The sequence below is a fragment of the Drosophila biarmipes genome, chromosome 3L (assembly GCF_025231255.1).
Source record: "Drosophila biarmipes strain raj3 chromosome 3L, RU_DBia_V1.1, whole genome shotgun sequence".
Lineage (NCBI taxonomy): Eukaryota > Metazoa > Arthropoda > Insecta > Diptera > Drosophilidae > Drosophila > Drosophila biarmipes.
The window spans coordinates 12,108,997-12,128,613 of NC_066613.1; the positions used below are offsets into that span (position 1 = coordinate 12,108,997).

Sequence of the window (19,617 nt, forward strand, 5' to 3'; positions counted from 1 at the left end):
AATATAAAGTAAAGTAATTAAAACACACTGCGATAACATTATAGATACACTAATCATTATCGTATTTTTCTTTGGAACGGCAGCTACAAGATGTTTTTTAAATACGATCTACTATATAGCGGATATTGGCATGGTAAAACATAAGTATATCTGCACAGAACAAAAGATGATTGAAAAAGTTTCAAGATCTCAAGCATTTGAACTCCGATTGAGGAACGTGTGTTTGCATATTTTCTGCTCTTCGGTAGAGACCTGGTTGCGCGCCTTTTGATAGGGTAAACACATATTGGCAAAACTTATTTGCATATTGCGAATTTCAATGCTACTTTTGGCATTTGCAATTTGCGATTTTTGGCGTATAAAAGCCCCCGCCCAGCTGCAGTGGAGCATCAGACAGTCATCAGCTTTCTATCCGGATACAACATGAAGTTCCTCATCGTCTTCGTCGCCCTCTTCGCCATGGCCGTGGCCCGCCCCAACGAGGCCAATATCCTGAAGCAGGACTCCGACGTGCAGCCCGACAAGTGGAGCTCCGTCCTGGAGACCAGCGACGGCACCAAGATCGACCAGCAGGGTGCCCTGAAGGACGTTGGCACTGAGCACGAGGCCGCCGTTGTCCACGGATCCTACTCCTGGGTGGATGAGAAGACCGGCGAGAAGTTCACCGTGACCTACGTCGCCGATGAGAACGGATTCCAGCCCCAGGGCGCCCATCTTCCCGTGGCCCCAGCTGCCTAAACTATCTAAAAGACTTAAATAAAATTGATTGTTAATTGCTAAAGGCTCAATGCGTTTTCAATACGAGCACTTTCACAGAAAAGCACGCCGTTTTGGATTATGTCCTGTTTGAGTGCGACCGGACAATCGCAATCGCAAATAGTGGTCCTTTTTTTTGTACGCTAAAAATACCTTAAAATTAAGGAACATTTTCTTAAATTAAGACAAAAAAATAGTTTCGTAAGATTCGTTTTTTACGGTTCAAATAACATAAATTACAAATGGAAAAATTCTTACCTCAGACAACCCGGGCATGAACCCGAACCCGCGACTGTTCGCACCATAGCAGACGTATTAGCCATTCGGGCACGCGTGCTTATTGTCAAGCAATAACTAAGAGGGCTATAGTGTTTTTGGTCCAGCTCTACGCATACGAATAACATTAAATCTAATCTAAACTTTTTTAACAACCATTTAAATAATTTGATAAATAGAAAAGTGAAAAAAAGAAGAATAAAAATTTAATTTATGTGAAAATGAAATACAATTTAATAAATAAAGGGTTCACTTGTCGTGGCGTGAACTCGAACCAGGTACTTTTATACGATTGTTTATTGACCGGAGGTCTCTACCAGCTAGATCACCATCAAAATATATAAAAAATGTCCCTTATCCCTAAAGATATGGGTATTTCTTTTCTAAATTTAAGTAAGAAATTATTAGTATTTCAACAAAAAATATGGCCATTGGTTGAATAAAAAATTCATCTTAAATTAATAACGCTTTCATTTAAATATAATTGTTCACTTAAGATTGGGTTGAATGAAGTATTAAATGAGACTTTACTATATTTTTATCAGTTGTAACCCTCAGCATTTTTAGAATACTCTATATACTTTGTATATTAATACATAAAAGATTTTAGATTATTAGTTTATTTTTAATTTCATGTTGACCTGAGAAAACAAAGAAATAAAGAAAAATACATTTGTTATTATTGAAAAATGGTATGTTATATTCGGTAGACACGATGACTTGTTACAATTTAAGTAATTTTCTGTTTTGTTTTGTTGTTTCTGGAAATAAACTAAAAGTTTTAATAAAACTCCGTATTTTCCATTAAAAGTTAATACTTGACGATGTGTCTGCTGGTTTTCCCAAAAAATAAAGTTTAACAAAACCTCAAACACTATTAGGTTACATTTTATTCACAACTCATTTTCTCAATTTTTTTATTTGCTTGATTTTAAGCTCAATACTGTCTTATAAATATATTAAGCCACTTATTTTCAAACCGCTTTGTCATGCACTGTGGTTGATCTACCCACATTTTGAACAACATTTTAGTTAAATCGATGTGCACAATCGTTGAACTTCCCTCCCATGAATATATGGAAATCGGCAGCGTGATCTTGGCCTTAGATGTTGTTAGCAAGTTGTTTTTATACGGATGCACTGGACCAGCTGGTTCGGCGACAATAGATCGCATTCAGTTTAGCTTTGAGCTTGTGCTTCGGTTTTAGCTGGTGGACTGCAGCCACTGCTTTAGTTTCCAGTTTGACCGGAACAAATGCAAATAAATTCGCGCTACTATTGTCCAGGCATTAAAATATTTTTGGCAAATTCACTCAATGTCATATCTCACCTTTGACTTTTGCATTTCGCAAATCGCGAATCGTATAAATGGATATGCCCGAATGCAGTGGAGCATCAGACAGTCCCCAACTATCTAACAAACACCACCCAGCTCCAACATGAAGTTCCTCATCGTCTTCGTCGCCCTCTTCGCCATGGCCGTGGCCCGCCCCAACGAGGCCAATATCCTGAAGCAGGACTCCGACGTGCAGCCCGACAAGTGGAGCTCCGTCCTGGAGACCAGTGACGGCACCAAGATCGACCAGCAGGGTGCCCTGAAGGACGTTGGCACTGAGCACGAGGCCGCCGTTGTCCACGGATCCTACTCCTGGGTGGATGAGAAAACCGGCGAGCAGTTCACCGTGACCTACGTCGCCGATGAGAACGGATTCCAGCCCCAGGGAGCCCATCTGCCCGTTGCCCCAGCTGCTTAATTTATTTAAAAGACTAAAATAAAATGACTGTTTATGCACTTATCTCATAAAAGTTCTTTCTTGAATTTCACATTTTTTTATTATTTTCAAATAAGTGCTAAGATTTTTATTCAGACAGATCAGAAACATTATTACTAAACGTGGGAGAACGATAATGTCACAAACACCTTACTCAGCCAAATGGAGCTCGAATGGGATGTAGATATACAATTAAAAAGAGAGACTTTTTTGAAGATCACGATTACCTACTATTTTCCCCAACACTTGTTGAAATAAATTTGCATGACTTAAATTCATCGACACTAGTTTAATGATAAATGAACTACAAAGTGCGTAGGCGATACAACAGTCCATATGGCTTTAGTCCTCTTCGTCCAAAAATACACATTATAAAGACCTGTTATAGCCATATTATTTAAGTTAAAATGCATTATTCCTGAATTAGTTAGGTTAGTGAAATTAAGTTCAAGACTTTCTTTTGGGTGTACACGCACTGCCAGCGAGTCAGGCACAAATTACAGATGGGAATTACATACTTAACACATCTAAATTAAGGACGAAATAAGAATGGGATAAATCTAAATAAATCTAAATATTTCAACCCACAGAAATTATCAATCAAAGATTTCACCATATCATTCGAAGACAACATCAACCGCAGAGACCTCACGAATTTCTTAATACCACGTTTTATACATACAAGATACACCCATGAGCATGTGCTCAATAAACAACCTCCACCCCAGTGTGAACACTGCGGCACGCGAAACAACGAGAGGCACTTCCTCCTAGAGTGTTCACCTCATTAAAGCTCAAGAAGCAACACGCTCTCCGTAAAGACACCTGATGCCGTATCCCCAAAATCCACCAATATATCCCACGCCAATGATTTCACGAAGGCCATACGCCTATATAATAATATCCAAATCAGCAGACCAACTATAAATTAATACTCTTTTGCCGAAAATATGTTAATAACACCCTCATAGCTTATTTATAAGTGGCTAGAGGCAATTTGCAATTTGCTCAGAATATAAATAAATAAACTAAATAAATCATCATGGGATATTGACATATGAAAGTAGCGATGGGAATTCAACACGTCTCTTAATTAAACTTTAAGACCCACAAAATCAGACGATTTTCGGGTGTTAGAGTGGGCGTGGCATATTCGCGTAACAAACTTGCACTTGAAATCCCAAGTCTCTAGCTCTTAACTATACGATCAATCATAGCGTTTACACGGACAGACGGTCTGATTCGAATATTTTCTGTTTCATGTGTACTGGTGGTAAAACCTGCCATTAAACCATAATTTATTTTCTACAGGGTATTAATTGTATCTTTAAGAACATACGTTTAATAACAATAGTAAGTTATTCAATGTTATGTAAAATGTAGTTTCGAAAGCTATGTTCTATAGATTCAATTTTATTTATGCTTGTAGGCGCATTATTGACAACCGAGTATACATATGGAGGTCCACATACAACGACTGTGTTAAGCGAATGCCACAAGATAGACCGATATATTTCATTTGCAATTCGTATTGGGCTTTGAACTATTCAGGTTTAACCGATCGCAATATTAAGTTTACCATAATCAAATAGGCTGTTCAACTATTTAAGTGAGGGCCCAGCCATAAGACAGCATCATTCGTCGCGAACTGTTCGATAACCGCAGATCAAAACACCAACCAAGAATCACCATGAAGTTCCTGATTGTCTTCGTTGCCCTCTTCGCCGTGGCTCTGGCCGTTCCTGTCGATCCGGAGGCTAAAATCGTGCGATCGGAATCCGACGTTGGACCCGAGAGCTTCAAATACGAGTAAGTGGATTGGCAGCTGCCCCAAAGGGATGCCTAACTAATGCTGACTTTCGTAACAGCTGGGAGACTAGCGATGGTCAGGGAGCTCAGGCCCAAGGTGTGCTGAAGAACATTGGATCCGAGAATGAGGCCATCTCCGTCCAGGGATCCTACCGCTTCGTGGCCGATGATGGTGTCACCTACGAAGTCACCTACATCGCCGATGAGAACGGATTCCAGCCCCAGGGTGCCCATCTGCCCGTTGCCCCCGAGGCCTAAATTGAGCTTGCATCCAAAGCAGCTTCAAAGTCATCCAATCCTACCCAATCCTTGTTAATAACTCCGAACCTTACCAAACCGATCCTGTCCTTGTTTTTAAAGGACGGGAACTAAGTCAACCCACTCAACTTGTTAAATATTAAATGAAAAATGATTACCAGAAGTCAACTGTGTTTTACTATTTATAATTTAGTGTTCTTTGTTTGTCAATAAGTGAAGGTTGATTTTCGAAAGCTTTATTTGGGAAAAGGTAGTGATTTACACACAAATCCGTCAATTACATCGCCGATGAGATCGGGTTCCGGCCAAAGGGAATCCGGTGCCACCTCCTTGCTAATATCGATAAACTTGAAGAAAACCTGTTAGCACACACTACACAAGAAAAAAACTTTGTCAAAAAGGGTAAAATGTTAACAAAAGGATTAGTACATTGAAAGTATTATGTTTAAATTTATTTAAATCTTACTGTGGTATTTACTCGGTCACATTCTGGTGTGTGTTGGATCCTCTTCTAGACAGGCACCTATTAAATTTATTTTTATTTGTATACCCTTGCAGAGGGTATAATGATTTCAGTCAGAAATTTGCAACATAGTGAAGGAGACGTTTCCGACTCTATAAAGTATGTATATATTCTTGATCAGCATCACTAGACGAGTCGATCTAGCGAAGTACTTCTGTCCATCTGTTCGTCCGCTTCTACGCAAACTAGTCTCTCAGTTTTAAAGCTATCGGGCTGAAACTTTCCCAAAAGTCTTCTATCTATTCAGGTGGTATATAAGTCCCATAAAACTATCGGGGAACATTTTTCTCTTAAAGTATATGTTTTTTAACATATAACATCCTACGCTTAGAAATAACATTATTAAAGTAGTTCTGAATTTTGAAATAAATTGTATGAAAATCGGATGACTATATCATATAGCGATCATAGGAAAGATCGGAAAATGGTTGGGAAAATAATATGGAACAAATTATAGCATCGGTGTTTTTTGACATATTAACCCATAATATTGGGAATATACTTTTTTATATTTTTAAGGATTTAGAATTAAAATTAATAAAAATCGGAAGACTCTTACATATAACTGCCAAAGAAATGGTCAGAGAAATAATAAAATAATAATTATTTTTTAATATCTCTGAAGCCAGCAACAATCCTTACAAATTTCACATGGTGTTACTAACGTAGATTATTTCTTATAACTAAAGGGAAATACAAACTTCGGCTACCCGAAAATTGATTCAAAATTCATAACTAATTTAAAATTTTTATATCCAAGCTTAAGAGCTATATGTTAAGAAATACCAAAGATATAATTTTTTCGTATTATTTTACCACTGATTTACCGATCGTTCATATGGCAGCTATATGATATAGTCGTCCGATTTTGATAAAATTTAATTCGCAATTCTGAACTAATTAAAAAATGTTATTTCCAAGCTTAGAAGGTTATATGTTAAGAAACACCGAAAATATATTTTTTAAAAAAAATTTTCCCCGATAGTTCCTATGGGAGATATAAGATATAGTTGTCCGATCCGGCTGGTTCCGACTTATACCTTATACTTGCAAAAGAAAAAAAAACTTTTGGGAAAGTTTCAGCCCGATAGCTTTAAATCTGAGAGACTAGTTTGGGTAGAAACGGACGGACAGACGGACGGACAGACGGACAGACGGACGGACAGACGGACGGACAGACGGACGGACAGACGGACGGACAGACGGACATGGCTAGATTGACTCGTCTTGTGACGCTGATCAAGAATATATATATTTTATGGGGTCGGAAACGTCTCCTTCACTGCGTTGCAAACTTCTGACTGAAATCCTTATACCCTCTGCAAGGGTATAAAAATACAAAACGCAATCATAAAGAAAGGTTAAAAGAGCAAAAATCTCTTCTATTTGACTTAAAAAGCTGCTATGTATAACCAAATTGTTCTTACTATCCTTAGCCCACACCATTTAGAATAGTGGATTACAATAACTGTGGTTACTATTTAATGATGAAGAATACACTTATAAACTATCCTGCGGATCGAAGAGACGCCTTTACTCCATGAGTAAGTAGTTCGAAGACGAAGATAATGAGCGGTAAACAGTATTTTTTTTAAATCATTTTATTTTAACTCTATAAACTTAGGCAACGGGGGCAACGGGCAGATGGGCACCCTCAGGCTGGAATCCGTTCTCGTCAGCGATGTATTTGACGCTGTAGGTCTGACCATCATCACCCACATAAGAGAAAGAGCCCTTGGCGGAGATGCCCTCATTGTCGGTTCCTTCATTTACCAGCGTACCCGACTCCTCCTTCTGGCTACCATCGCTGGTTTTCACACTGTAGATGTAGGGAGGTTAACCCTGCTTTAAATCTGGCACATTGAAGACCTTTACAAACTTACGAAAATCTGTAGGCATGGGGTTCAACTTCAGATCTATATTCCTGGATATCGACTTCTGGGGGGGCAGCAACGGCCACGGCGAAGAGTGCGAAAAGGACGATGGCGAATTTCATGTTGAAGGCGTTGTAGATCGTTGAAGTCTCAAAGATTACTATAGTTTTTAGGACCCGTTACTCGCGTTTTTATATCCAACAGATTTCTGCGTTTGTCCACACTAGCGAAAACTAGTTCAAGATTTGGCAATGCCATAATGTAGTGCTTACTAATTTATGATAATAAAACTAATCATGGAAATGCGCTCGAAAACCATAGAAATAGAAACTATACATATAGTTTTGTTCGCTTGGAAATTTGTAATAGTGTTAGAAAAGTGCACGCAGGCCCTGATTAAAAAAATCCCACAGCCGGGCGTGGATATTTTGTTGTGAATGTTATTGTATTTTCTATTTTTTTGCAGTTTCTATTAATTTTTTTTAACAAACTCTTTCCATCAAAAAATTTAAATTTTCAAGACAAGGAAAAAAATGTTCACACAGAAATTTATAACTTTCAATAAATACTGATTAGGTTACGAAAAGTAGTGAATCATTCAATCGGCATTTAAATTACCTTTCCATTGATGCCAAAGGTTAAACGAAGCAAGTTCGAGTTACGAGTATATTTCACTTTTATTATGTGAAAATACTTTTTACCACCCCTGTATAATAAACTTGGGGCGAGTCAAGGTATTTGCGTATATTTCACTATTTACTTTTTATATGGGAATGACGAAGTCAGATATCGCTCTCCTTTATTGTAGGCAATTTCCAAAATATATATTTCATACACTTTTCATTAGCACTGCTCGTCAGATCGAGCCAGCCAAATCGAGCTGAAGACTTAGTTTCAAGTGCTAATCCAATTAGTTCTTGTCTCAGCCTCCCCTGTTGGGATCCTATAAAAGCCACCTGAGATTGTGCAATCTAGCAGTTATCCCGACCACCTCTCAGTAACCACTAACCAAGATGAAGTGCATCCTCGTCTTCGCCTGCATTTCGATTGCCCTGTGCCTGGCCGCTCCTGCCCCCGAAACAGAGATCGTCAACCAGGAATCGGATGTGAATGCCGAGGGTTACAGCTATAAGTTCGAGACGAGCGACGGCACCAAGCAGGAGCAGCATGGCTCTATCAAGAACCTGGGTCCCGAGGAGGATGCCCTGCAGGTGGCCGGATCCTACAGCTACACGGGGGACGACGGGCAGACCTACGCTATCACCTACGTGGCCGATGAGAACGGATTCCAGCCCCAGGGGGAGCACATTCCGCATCTATAAACTTGGCTAACCCAAGATTCTTTAAAAAAAATCAAACGTTTCTTGAATGTATGGCCATTACTTAATTCGATCAATCAGAAATTATTATAAATATTATCCTCTTTTAAATTTGTAATCTTAGCATCAGCACAAAATCTTTTTAAAAGGAAATCTAACTTCATTTTGATGTAAAATTCTTTTAAATCGCAAACTGTTATGTGATGTGAAATGTGATTAAGTGATATACATTATCCGAATGCACTTGAGTATGGAGATGCATTTTCGTGGCTGAACCTGAAAGGAAGGGTGTAAGGTCTAAAAAAGGGACCCTTAGAGACCCTCAAAGAAAACATATTTTTTCGAGAATCGAAAGTTCAGCTTTAATGCGAGTAACAAGGAATAAAGAAAACAATGCACGACACTGACTTGACTGACTGATCGACTTACTAACTGACTGACCGACTGCCTGACGCGGGACAAGGGGCAGCTCCGCCGGACAGGACCTCAGCACCTCACTCTATGGCCGGGTTGCTTGGGATCGAGGGGTATATTTTGGGGTGGTGATATCTACAGGTTCGCCCCGGAGGCGAGGATCTACTTGGGCAGGTGGGCGCCCTCCGGCTGGAAGCCATTCTCGTCGGCCACAAAGTTAATGGAGTAGGTCTGGCCGTCGGGAGCCACCCAACTGACGGATCCCCGGATGGATATCGATTCATTTTCGGTGCCCGCGTTGTTGACCACGCCCTCCTCCGTGCGGGTGGTGCCATCGCTCAGTTTGTAGCTGAACTTGTAGCCACCGATGCCGATGTTTTCGGACTCGGACTCCAGAATTTCCACATCGTTTTGGGGCCGGGCACTGGCCAGCGCCAGGAGCAGGGCCATCGAGCCAACGACTAGCATCTGCAAGGCGAAATATTAAGTATCCTTTGCGTTATCCTGGCATCGGTTGCCTTGCTCGCCGCAACCTCCAAGTTGACCTACCAATTTCATCATGTTGAATGGTTCTCGGACTGCAGATTCCCCTATGCGGCTGGACAAACTGGCGGTTGTCTAATGGTGGCGTTCCATTGGCGTCCACTGCATTTTATACTGAACTCGCAGCCGCATTTGCAAACGTCATAAATTTGCACAATTGTGGAAGAAGCCAGGCAGCTCGGTGGCTCGGCGGCTCTGGCGGTCGCCGGCTAAATGTTTTTCTCTATTTCCATTTTATTTTGTTTTTGTGCCGCTTTTCAATTGCCAGCGTTGCACCAAAGTCGCCAAAGTCGCTGCGACAAGTAACATTTAAAGCGGCTTGGTGCAGCGGCGAACTCATCCGAAAGGTATTATTGCTCTTCGCCCACACTCGAAAAAGCACTCTTCTAAGAAGAATTCATGTTAAGAAGTTATGCAAAAACTATGTTCTTAAGTCACAAATAATATTTGTAAATTATACCCTAAATTTAAATATTCTAAAAATATTTTCTTAACTTCGTGTTTATAAGGGACTTAAAAATAAAATCCTAGATAGAACGCCTGTAGTGTTTGTTAAAAAATCTATTATATGAAACAAGTCTCTTATTGGTGCAATACGATTAAAATACGTTATAACACATTTAGGGGTTTAGTATAATAACCTATTTAATAATATAAATTCTGAAAAACTTTCTGAAACATTGCAATTTTTTTTGTGAGATGTACTTACATTTCTTTATAAAAGCTCAGGCAAAAAAATGAATCTATAGGTGATAAAAAACTTCTAACTACAATGCTTAAAAAAAAGAAGCCAAGCAACTAGGTCGAATAACCACTTTTAGTCACATTTTCTTTGAGTGCCGGCTGGCAGCTTTAGAAAACTCGAAAAAGTTCATGAATCAGGCAGATGTTTTGGGGAAAAGGTTGCGGGCTGATTGGGCAGCTCCGGGGAAATACCGGGCCAAGAACTATGGGAAACGATAACCAGAACAGCTCGGCACCCTGCTGGAAATCGAACCGAAACCGTCGAAGTCTGGGTAGCCGGGGAGAGCTTAAGTTCAAGTGCTGTCGACGCCAATTGGCAGGGCAGCAAGTTCAAGCCGCGGACACGAAGAACTCGAGCTGAGCCATGTGTGATGGCCAAAGTGCACGGTGGATGGGACTGTAGACGGAGATGGAGTGGAGATGGAGATGGAACCGCAGCTTGACTTTTGGCATATGCAACGGCCTTTACAGAGCTCGATTGATGTGCCTGCCCGGTAACAAGCGCCAAAAGCAGTTGGAAATGTATAAAAAATACATCGAATAACCTACAACTGCTTCTCGCATGCAATTTAAGTCTCTGGCTCTGGTTGTTTTTCTGTATATATTTCTTTTTATTTTTTCAGTTGCCGTTTCTGCTTGCCAATTTATGCCACCTTCGTTGACCGCTAGCAGGCCGACGAAGAAGCCCCAGCAGCGGATCTTTCGAGCCGGTCAGTCGGGTTTTAACTTTGGTCATCGGTCGGCCTCTGTCTGACCACGGTTCTGCCCCAGCCTCCTACTCATCCTCCACTCGGATCGGGACAACAACTTAATTGTCCCATCGACGGGGTCTTGTGCACTGATACTGGCATTTCCTCAAATGTCGCCCAAAGGCGCAGATTCTTTGGTAGCTGCAATTTGACATTTTTACCATCGAATGATCTAAGCTAAGCCAGTCGTGTTTGATTTTCAACATCTTGTAGGGTAATTATTGTTTTTAACGTCTATTATCAGCAAATGTATAATTGAATTAAAGCACAAATGAAAGCCAAAAAAATAAAGGTTTCTAGGAGTTTTATTGTCACTGCTATCGGAGGAATTACAGAAGAGATATTATTTTCGTAGTGTGAAAAATATGAATTGACAAGCCAGCCATTTCTGATTAGACAGCTAATGGAAAGGAGTGTAAATGTGTAAATTAAACAAGTAAAACAAGTCAATTATTATCTATAAATATAAATGTCAGGCGGAGCTTTAACCTTTAGTAAGCCCAAGACTTAATTTGCGCACAAAGTACTCCCCAAAGCGAGCCAACTTAAAGACATAATTAATTGGGCTTGTCCGCCTACGAAGTGAACTTGGGGCCCTTGAAAATGGATCTCATTCCACTCGATTCGTGTCTGCATGCATAATATTTATTATTTGGGGCTCTTTCCGCTGCTTTTCGAGGGCATCTGCAGCGAGCCAGCTGCATTTATCATGCTGGATTTGCATAATTAATCCGGCTTTGATCGATGGCAGCGAACGCTAATCGCTACGATTGCCTCTGCGAGCGGGGGCGTTGTCTTCGACAAGCTTTCGGGTCCGAATTCTTCCTCATACAGAGTCATTTACATAACTGTTCTAATCAAATCTTAGCGATCGACAGGTTTTTCTGGCTTCAGACTGTCGCTTTCAATACTCAAAGATGAGACGCCCGTTGCCAGACAGAAATCGCCGCAGATACAATAGACATTTATGTAGATGCGTCTTCACATTTACGTCTTCAAGGTCAGCGCCAGATGCTGGTGCTGCTGCTGTCCATCTGTCCGTCCGTCCGGCCATCTGTCTGCCGCCCATTCAGCTGCCGTTTCGGCCCGGCTTTCGTTCGTTGCCAACTCGCACGCACCTCACTCCAAAGTTGGCCAGACCGGCTTGGGCGAACTCGGTTTTTGGGACTCGGCTTGGCGGCTCAGTGGATGGGTAGGAATCGAACTCGGTCTCGGTTTACTTTTTTTCTTCTTTTTCTTCTTTTTCACTCTTTTGTTTTTTGTCTGTCTCTGCTCATTTTTGGCTGCCGCATCAACTTGGTCTGCAAAATTAGCACTTGAGCGTTAATGGCAATGTTTTAATAGCAGGGCCCCCTCCTCTGGCCATCACTTCTTTAAATATGTAAATGTCACATTGCTGTTGTTTTTTCATTTCTTTTTTATCACTTTGACCGCTTGTTTCGCAATATTTGCATTCGGCTAAAAAAACACACACACAAACGGTTTCGGTTTAAAAATACTTCTGCTGACACCTGACATTAAGAATCGTGCGTATAATTTAATTTTATAGCATGCTTTGACTATATATGTGTGTTGTTTTTTTTGCGGCCTGAATGCAACACATCTTGAATCTCCCAAAAAAAAACGTTGACGCAAAGATTGATTGCCGTGAATAAACATTAAAATTTATTTATGTTTGCCTCACCGAGATTTTGAGGAAACCAGAAGCATTCTGTACCTTTATTTAGTAAATTTTTTAACAAATTGTTAAAAATGAGTTTTAACTCATTTTTATTTATTATTTAATAAAAATATTTTTAACGAGTCATTTACTTTAGGAGAAACGCGTGTTCTCAAATTTTGGCTAATCTTCTTTTCTTTCAGCATATCAAATGACTTAAGCAAAAAACTTAGACTTGGTTTCTGCAAACTTATTCGTTGCATACTTTTAGGCATTTTAAATTACTTATTCGCTAAGATTAATAAATAATATTTAAAATAGAAACTTCAAATATATTACCACAAAAATTAATATAAATATTTCTTTAGTGAGAATAATATAATAAAACAACAATAACATCAATAATATTGTTCATTTGAGTCTTATGCAAATAATGGTTTCACATTAGAAAAATGTCAAACCGTAATGCTCTCAAGCCACGAAAGTAAGTACTTAGCCAAAAAACTTGAATCGCGATTTGGTTAATACTCACATACTTTTGGGAACAATTTTTAGAGGGTTGTTATTTTTTATTAGGTTTTTTTATGTTTAAAAGGTTCATTTAAAATCAAATTGGTGATACAAATTTTGGTGATTTATTTAAACTTTTGGTAGCTTATACCTTTGGTATGTATAACTGTAAATATCACTGACCATTGTATTTTGTTAAGTAAGTGTAAACATATTTTAAATTTATTGACAACATTTCGGTGTTTTAAAAAAAAGTATTATAGTCAAAATGTACTATTTATGAACATAAATATAAAACAGTTACAACAATATAAAACAGTTACATTTTATATAGTTGCATATATCCTATACTATCCTATTTTATAAAATGATGGCTAAATAGTAATTACTTAAAAGTCTTATGGATCTTTCAACATCTTTCTATCGTTAAGTCAGTTATCAAGGAACCAATATATCTACTGATTTTAATTGGTATATATGGGAAAAGAAAAATCAAAAGTGTGCCAAACTTTTGACCAAAATAGAGTTAAATGCTTTGAAACCATAATTTAAGTATCTTAAAGTGACATCGAAGATTATTGTTATCCAAATTTTAAATTGACTAGTATTTGTACAGACCTTTGTATGCGATTTGTAGTTAGGTGCCCACGCCCCTTTTCCACTTCTAAAAAGCTGCAAATAATCTCTATAACCCATCGGCACTTGTGCGTACCATTTTCTTAATCACGATGATTTTATGAAATTCGCTTGCATACTGTCAACACGATTTCCCTTGCACAACAAACCAGTTTTCAGAGTGGATCGCTTATTTTGTATCGATTGTTTTTATGGCTTGCAAATTTAACATCTCAACTTATAAACTAGCCTAAAACAGTTGACAAACTGTTGTAATAAATTCGTGATGGATTCGTATAGGAATTTTCTTTGAGTTGGTTTAACCGGCCAAAGAAGCGAGGGATTTTCCAGACAATTTGCGGATTTTCAGGCCCTGCTCGCGGGCGGGGCGGCGGTTCTTGGCCAGGTTGTTGGCGTTCTCGAGATCCTGGGCTGCCGAAGAGCCGCTGAGTACTTTGCCAATTTCATCCCGGAAAGTTCCATCGGGAAGGGTGTAGCTGAAGGTAGAAAATATTGCAATGTTTGTTGTTGTTATCTAATGACACACAAAAACTATAATACGAAATTATCAATATGATACTATCATTACCAAAAAAATATCAATAATAAGGGTAATTTAGCTAAACGTATATTTAATATTTAATATTATTAATAAATATTTTATAAAAAAAATCAAATAATATTTCATAAAATGGTTATGACTTTTCAAAACAAAAACCTCCAAAACTCCGCCTTATTTTCATCTTTTCCAATCTTTATGAATTGGCTTTAAAATACTTAATTATGTGATTTAACAATCTATAAATATACATTTTTATTTCTAATCCATGTTTTTTCTCGGTTTTTAAGTATATTGCAAGCCAAACCTACTTGAACTCGTATCCGTCGCGGGTTGGTGTATAGCTGAACTGGTCGAGGGGGACATCTCCCAGCTTGATGTCGATCACAGTGCCGGGTGGGAAGGAGGCGTAGTTAAAGTTGGCTCCGAACAGGACACAGGCCACGAGGAGGATCAGGGCCTGCACCAGCTTGCTGTTGATCTTGAGCCCTTGGCGAACTTCCTTTCTGCCTTGACTAATGCTGCTCGCCAACGGAGAAAGACTCATTTTGGATCGATAGTTGGTGGCCTGTGGAAAAATACGAGTCTGGAAAAACACAACTGGCAACCTAGGCGGCTGGGAGCTTAATGAAACGTCTTCTTCGAGGCCACTGGCATAAGACACCTATGTGGAGCCATAATGAGTTGTTGGTCCAATACAAAGCGGGCACCACAAAATGCTGAGTAAGCTACAGCCGAAGAGGCGGCTTGCCCAATTCCTCGACGCTGAATTGAGATTTGCATAACGAAAGCAAAAGACTTCCACGGTTCGAGGCACAATTTGGTGGCAACTCTCAAATATGTGCATTACATTTAAAACGCCGTCAAATTGGAAAACTAATCGGCCAAACCCAGGGAAGAAAGTCTGGGTAGGGCTTGTAGGGACTAACGTATACCCTAATTTTCGAGAAGTAAAAAAAATAGAAAATACTAAATAAATAAAGAAATTTATGTATATGTCCTTTTCTGATTGTGAACCGTTTTTTTGAGAATGGAATATTACTGTAGAATTAATGGAATATTATTGTATAATAGGTACAAAAAAATAATGATTCAAATTGAAATAAAACTAAAAAAACTTAGTTATAATTTTTATGCAATCATTTATGCTATTTTAAACTGCTCAAAATAGTCAAACCAACCCAAGCTGCCTGTACGGAAACAGAAACCCATTATTATGCTTGTGATGTTGCAATCTGTCTATCTCGAAATGATTTAAGATTAACGACCGGGCCCGAACTCACTTAAGCTTTTTTAGCCAAGTTGAACACCACCAAGAGCTGAGCTTTCGAGCCACGCTTAATACACTGATAAATTATGCGGGTTTTAATTATCTATCACAATACAAAGAAATACATTTTGCTTAACTCTTATCCGGTTTGATTTTGTGGGCTGTCACATAGGGCTGGAAACCGTTTTTGTTGGCCTTATAGAGGACCTGGTACTCATATCCGTCGGCCGAGATGAAGCTGTAGCCACCTTTATATTCCACTGGCTTTTGGGTTGTCAATTCCTTCGGGTCCTTACCCGTTTCCGGTCTTACGGTGTATGTTATAGCCTCATCCCTGTGCTGACCATTTTCTGTGTGGAATCTTAATGGGGAAATATTTTTTAATATATATATTTCCAGATGCGAACCCTAATAACCCCACCCGAAATGAAGTGCCTCCTCTCGTTCGCCTTTCTCCAAAGCCGCTGATGAGACCACAGCAAACAACGCCGCCATTGACAAAACTTGGCAAAACTGTATAAATAAATAACATTATATGAGCAAACCAACTTAGTGATCTGTATACTTTTACTCACCAATTTCATTGCAAATGTATGGTCTCAAGAATGTTTAAAATAAAATTTAATTGTGATCAGAGCTCCCTCCACGTTCTTTTCCGTTCCGTTGACCGATTTCAACTGAAGATGATCTGCCAGGTGAGCCAAACAGCCAAAATAAGTCAAAGAGATCGGAATAATGAAAACAAATATCTGCGCAGGCAGCTATTTAGCAGTGAGTCGTAGCCCGAATAGGATTACGTCATTGTTTATGGCCCAACTTTGGTTCTAAGCAGCCAAAGAAGCGCAAAAAGAAAGGCGATTAAAAAAGGCATCATATAAGTAACATGATTTTTAAATGCTCTTTACGGGGTCTATAAAATTACTCGGCCTTATATGTTGGTTTATATATTACAACTAATTTAAGTAAGTTATTAAATAACATTACTATTCTAAATATAAAGTATTACATTTTGAATCTTATAGAAATAGTCAAATTACGACTAAAATGTTAATTAAAATTTAATGTTTTTCTATATATCCCAATGCTAGGTCCTTCTTTTTAAATTATTTTTTTATTGTTGTTAGGATTTCGATAAAAAAGGTTTTCCATAACCAAATACCAAAACTTTGTCTTTATTTTATTACCAATTTGGGAATATCTCAAGGGTAAATATTTTGAGTTAAAGGCTTCAAAACACAACAATGGTTCTTTAACAAGCATTCTTTTATATTCTTGCGACAAAACCTCAGTAAAAGTTGAGACTTTGCTGCCTCAAAATAGCCTAGTGAGTGAGCTCAGGCAAATCAGTTGGCAGCCACATTATTATTTTAATATTCGCAATAGAACCCATTTAATAGCGCCGACAGTTGCACAGATTCCCGCGCCTCCTCCCATATGGAGGCTGTCATCGAGGGCCAGTGGCCAATTTATCAACGGACCTCATCTGAAAATGTTTATTTAAGCGATGCGAGGAACTTAATCGGGCAACCCTCGCGAAAACAACGCCAAATCGCAATCAGATCGTTCCGCTCGGTCAGAATTCGCTTTATAAACGCGAATGCGGGCGTGGAATATGTGCCATCGGTGCGTGGCTAACTGGAAACCAAAAGCCGAGCACCAAGGACTAAAAACCAAGGACCGGGGACCGACAATTGTTGGTTTATGCAGCCGGTGCAGCAGCCGGCTATGCCTGGTCCTCCCCGGTGGTTGCTTGGTCGCGAGCCAGATCTCGCAGCCCACAGCTGACGGCCGAAACAGGTTCACAAAATCCACACGCCCGAATCCCGAGTCCAGAGTCCTGGGAGCGCGTCAGCTGTGCGCCAGCACATTACAAGTAGGACAAGCTGCAAACGACATTGCCATTAGCTCGGCCTTCTGCTCGGTCCTTCGTGGGGGAAGGTTCGGTTCTACATTAGCGGCATCCACGACAGGCACAAGCTGAGCTACCAAATGATAAACACACACAACAGCAGCCGCAACTGAAGCACAGTGACATAATATAACAATTTTGGGATAAAATTATTAATTAAAATGAAATGTAATTGATAAAAATATAAAATCAATTTTTTTTAATTATACTTAAAAAAATTGTCTGTTCAATTTGTTTTTTATTTGTTAAATATGTAGAACTTAATTTTCAAGAATGCATATAAGTTTCATATTTTGGAATCCAAAACATACATTACACAACTTACCCAATTAAACAAATTTAACAAAAATCGTTGTTTACTAAACATGAATATATAAATATTTGAACTAAACACACTATTTTATATAAATAAAAAGTTAACCATTTTATGATTACAATATAAAAATTTATACATTTTCCATGAACACGGCACCACTGTGCACAGGCTGGCAAAAAGTTAATAGACGATTGACTAAAGCCGACATCCCTGTCCTTGTAGTTGGGTGCTGTGCTCGAGGCTGGGTCCTGAATCCAGGTCTTAGCACCCCTTGGCAACAGGCAAAGTGCATTAGACAAGGGATCTTGCGGGGTTAGGATGGCCTGGACTGGGCTGGGCTGGGTTGGTCATGCAGGTGTTGCTCGATCCTGTTGAAAATTGCTTTTGAATTAAAAGTTTTGCCTGTGGCCGGGCGGGTTTTGTTGTTTCTAGCGATTAGCTGAAGGGGTCGGGGAGGCCTGGAGATTGCACACTCAATTTATTAGCGCTTTGTCAGTCTTTCAACTAATCGGATGGCTGTGGGGATTTCTGCACTTGCACTTGCAATGGCCCAGTTCGTTGGTTCTGTTTTCGATTTCATTGTGTTTTCGATTCCAATCGGAGGAGGTGGCACGTGCCTGCTCCACTGGGGTCGAGGGGTCGCGGTCAGAACCACCTGTGGCTGGTCATATAAGAACCCATCGAGCCGTCGGCCACCAGTCAAAGTTTGAATTTGAGATGAGGCTGACCACTGTGTTTTCCTTGATTTGTATCGCCTTTGGCGGCGTTTGGGCCCAACCGGCGGGCTATCCGAATGCCCGTCCCCCTCCTGCCACCTATCTGCCTGCCAAGCCACCAGCTCCTCCACCCCGTCCTCCTCCACCACCGGCCAATAGCTACGGGCCCCCCAAGAACGGCAATGGGAAGCCACCAGCTCCTCCGCCGAAACCCAATAACAGCTATGGACCACCACCCAAGAATGGCAATGGAAAGCCTCCACCCAGGAATGAGTACTTGCCACCAGGAAATGGAAATGGAAACGGAGGTTCACCGGGAGGCGGAGGAGGTTCAGGTGGTGGTGGAGAGGATATACCCATCATCAAGTTGGAGTCCAAGGTCAATACAGACGGTTCTTATAAGGTGAGTCCCTTCCAAATGCTAGTAAATAATATTTAATATTTTAAATCTGCAACAAATAATGTTTTATTTTACGTTCTTACATAACATCTATGTTTTCAAGGATTCATAAATGTTATTTTAATTTGAAATTTAAGTAATCAACTTCCAGATATTAAACATTAGATAGTCAAAGCTAGAAAATAAAATATATTCCAATCAATTTCTTTTTTATACGAAACGTTTGTATTAAATAAATATTTTTCAACCGATTCCAGTACGAATACGAGACCGGAAATGGAATAAAGGCGGAGGAAATGGGCTACCTGAAGAACGCTGGAGTGAAAGGGGAGGAGGCGCAGACGGCAGAGGGCTCCTTCTCTTACACCAGTCCCGAGGGCCAGGAAATATCGGTGACCTACATCGCGGACGAGAACGGTTTCCAGCCGCAGGGTGATCACCTGCCCACACCGCCACCCATTCCCGTAGAGATTCAGGAGGCGTTGGACAAATTGGCCGCTGGCGGAGGATGCCATGGGTGCGATGACAACGAGACGGGTGGCAATGATGATGGCGGTGGAGGTGGCTATGTCTACCGGAGGAGGTAGAGGACTTTCCACTAAACTGCGAACCGTATAATGATATT

General features: G+C 39.9%; 9 protein-coding genes across 9 annotated transcripts; 5 read left to right on the forward strand and 4 right to left on the reverse strand.

Annotated features, from left to right (window-relative positions):
• Window positions 1-418: 418 nt before the first annotated feature.
• Window positions 419-738, forward strand: LOC108027998 (larval cuticle protein 65Ab1-like). The gene has a single exon (XM_050885780.1). It carries the CDS (start codon window positions 424-426, stop codon window positions 736-738), a length of 315 nt encoding a protein of 104 aa, XP_050741737.1. The 5' UTR covers window positions 419-423.
• A 1,495-nt stretch (window positions 739-2,233) lies between these two features.
• On the forward strand, window positions 2,234-2,828 carry LOC108028023 (larval cuticle protein 65Ab1-like). The gene has a single exon (XM_017099659.3). The coding sequence runs from the start codon at window positions 2,472-2,474 to the stop codon at window positions 2,784-2,786; it is 315 nt and encodes a 104-aa protein (XP_016955148.1). The 5' UTR covers window positions 2,234-2,471; the 3' UTR covers window positions 2,787-2,828.
• A 1,615-nt stretch (window positions 2,829-4,443) lies between these two features.
• LOC108028083 (larval cuticle protein 65Ag1-like) lies at window positions 4,444-5,034 on the forward strand. Its single transcript, XM_017099725.3, has 2 exons — window positions 4,444-4,613; window positions 4,673-5,034. The coding sequence occupies exons 1-2, from the start codon at window positions 4,495-4,497 to the stop codon at window positions 4,869-4,871; spliced, it is 318 nt and encodes a 105-aa protein (XP_016955214.3). The 5' UTR covers window positions 4,444-4,494; the 3' UTR covers window positions 4,872-5,034.
• A 1,945-nt stretch (window positions 5,035-6,979) lies between these two features.
• LOC108028162 (larval cuticle protein 65Ag1) lies at window positions 6,980-7,623 on the reverse strand. Its single transcript, XM_017099822.3, has 2 exons — window positions 7,278-7,623; window positions 6,980-7,213 (listed from the first exon to the last, which is right to left on the reverse strand). Exons 1-2 carry the CDS (start codon window positions 7,388-7,390, stop codon window positions 7,015-7,017), a joined length of 312 nt encoding a protein of 103 aa, XP_016955311.1. The 5' UTR covers window positions 7,391-7,623; the 3' UTR covers window positions 6,980-7,014.
• Window positions 7,624-8,257: 634 nt separating this feature from the next.
• On the forward strand, window positions 8,258-8,664 carry LOC108028760 (larval cuticle protein 65Ag1). Its single transcript, XM_017100733.3, has one exon. It carries the CDS (start codon window positions 8,282-8,284, stop codon window positions 8,588-8,590), a length of 309 nt encoding a protein of 102 aa, XP_016956222.1. The 5' UTR covers window positions 8,258-8,281; the 3' UTR covers window positions 8,591-8,664.
• A 259-nt stretch (window positions 8,665-8,923) lies between these two features.
• LOC108028759 (endocuticle structural protein SgAbd-6) lies at window positions 8,924-9,615 on the reverse strand. Its single transcript, XM_017100732.2, has 2 exons — window positions 9,551-9,615; window positions 8,924-9,469 (listed from the first exon to the last, which is right to left on the reverse strand). Exons 1-2 carry the CDS (start codon window positions 9,560-9,562, stop codon window positions 9,164-9,166), a joined length of 318 nt encoding a protein of 105 aa, XP_016956221.1. The 5' UTR covers window positions 9,563-9,615; the 3' UTR covers window positions 8,924-9,163.
• A 4,414-nt stretch (window positions 9,616-14,029) lies between these two features.
• On the reverse strand, window positions 14,030-15,334 carry LOC108028757 (uncharacterized). Its single transcript, XM_017100729.3, has 2 exons — window positions 14,693-15,334; window positions 14,030-14,319 (listed from the first exon to the last, which is right to left on the reverse strand). Exons 1-2 carry the CDS (start codon window positions 14,926-14,928, stop codon window positions 14,142-14,144), a joined length of 414 nt encoding a protein of 137 aa, XP_016956218.1. The 5' UTR covers window positions 14,929-15,334; the 3' UTR covers window positions 14,030-14,141.
• Window positions 15,335-15,764: 430 nt separating this feature from the next.
• LOC108028758 (endocuticle structural protein SgAbd-6) lies at window positions 15,765-16,314 on the reverse strand. The gene is made up of 3 exons (XM_017100731.3): window positions 16,227-16,314; window positions 16,073-16,164; window positions 15,765-16,012 (listed from the first exon to the last, which is right to left on the reverse strand). The coding sequence occupies exons 1-3, from the start codon at window positions 16,233-16,235 to the stop codon at window positions 15,784-15,786; spliced, it is 330 nt and encodes a 109-aa protein (XP_016956220.1). The 5' UTR covers window positions 16,236-16,314; the 3' UTR covers window positions 15,765-15,783.
• Window positions 16,315-18,593: 2,279 nt separating this feature from the next.
• LOC108028756 (pupal cuticle protein 20) lies at window positions 18,594-19,579 on the forward strand. Its single transcript, XM_017100728.1, has 2 exons — window positions 18,594-18,995; window positions 19,250-19,579. The coding sequence occupies exons 1-2, from the start codon at window positions 18,594-18,596 to the stop codon at window positions 19,577-19,579; spliced, it is 732 nt and encodes a 243-aa protein (XP_016956217.1).
• Window positions 19,580-19,617: the final 38 nt, after the last annotated feature.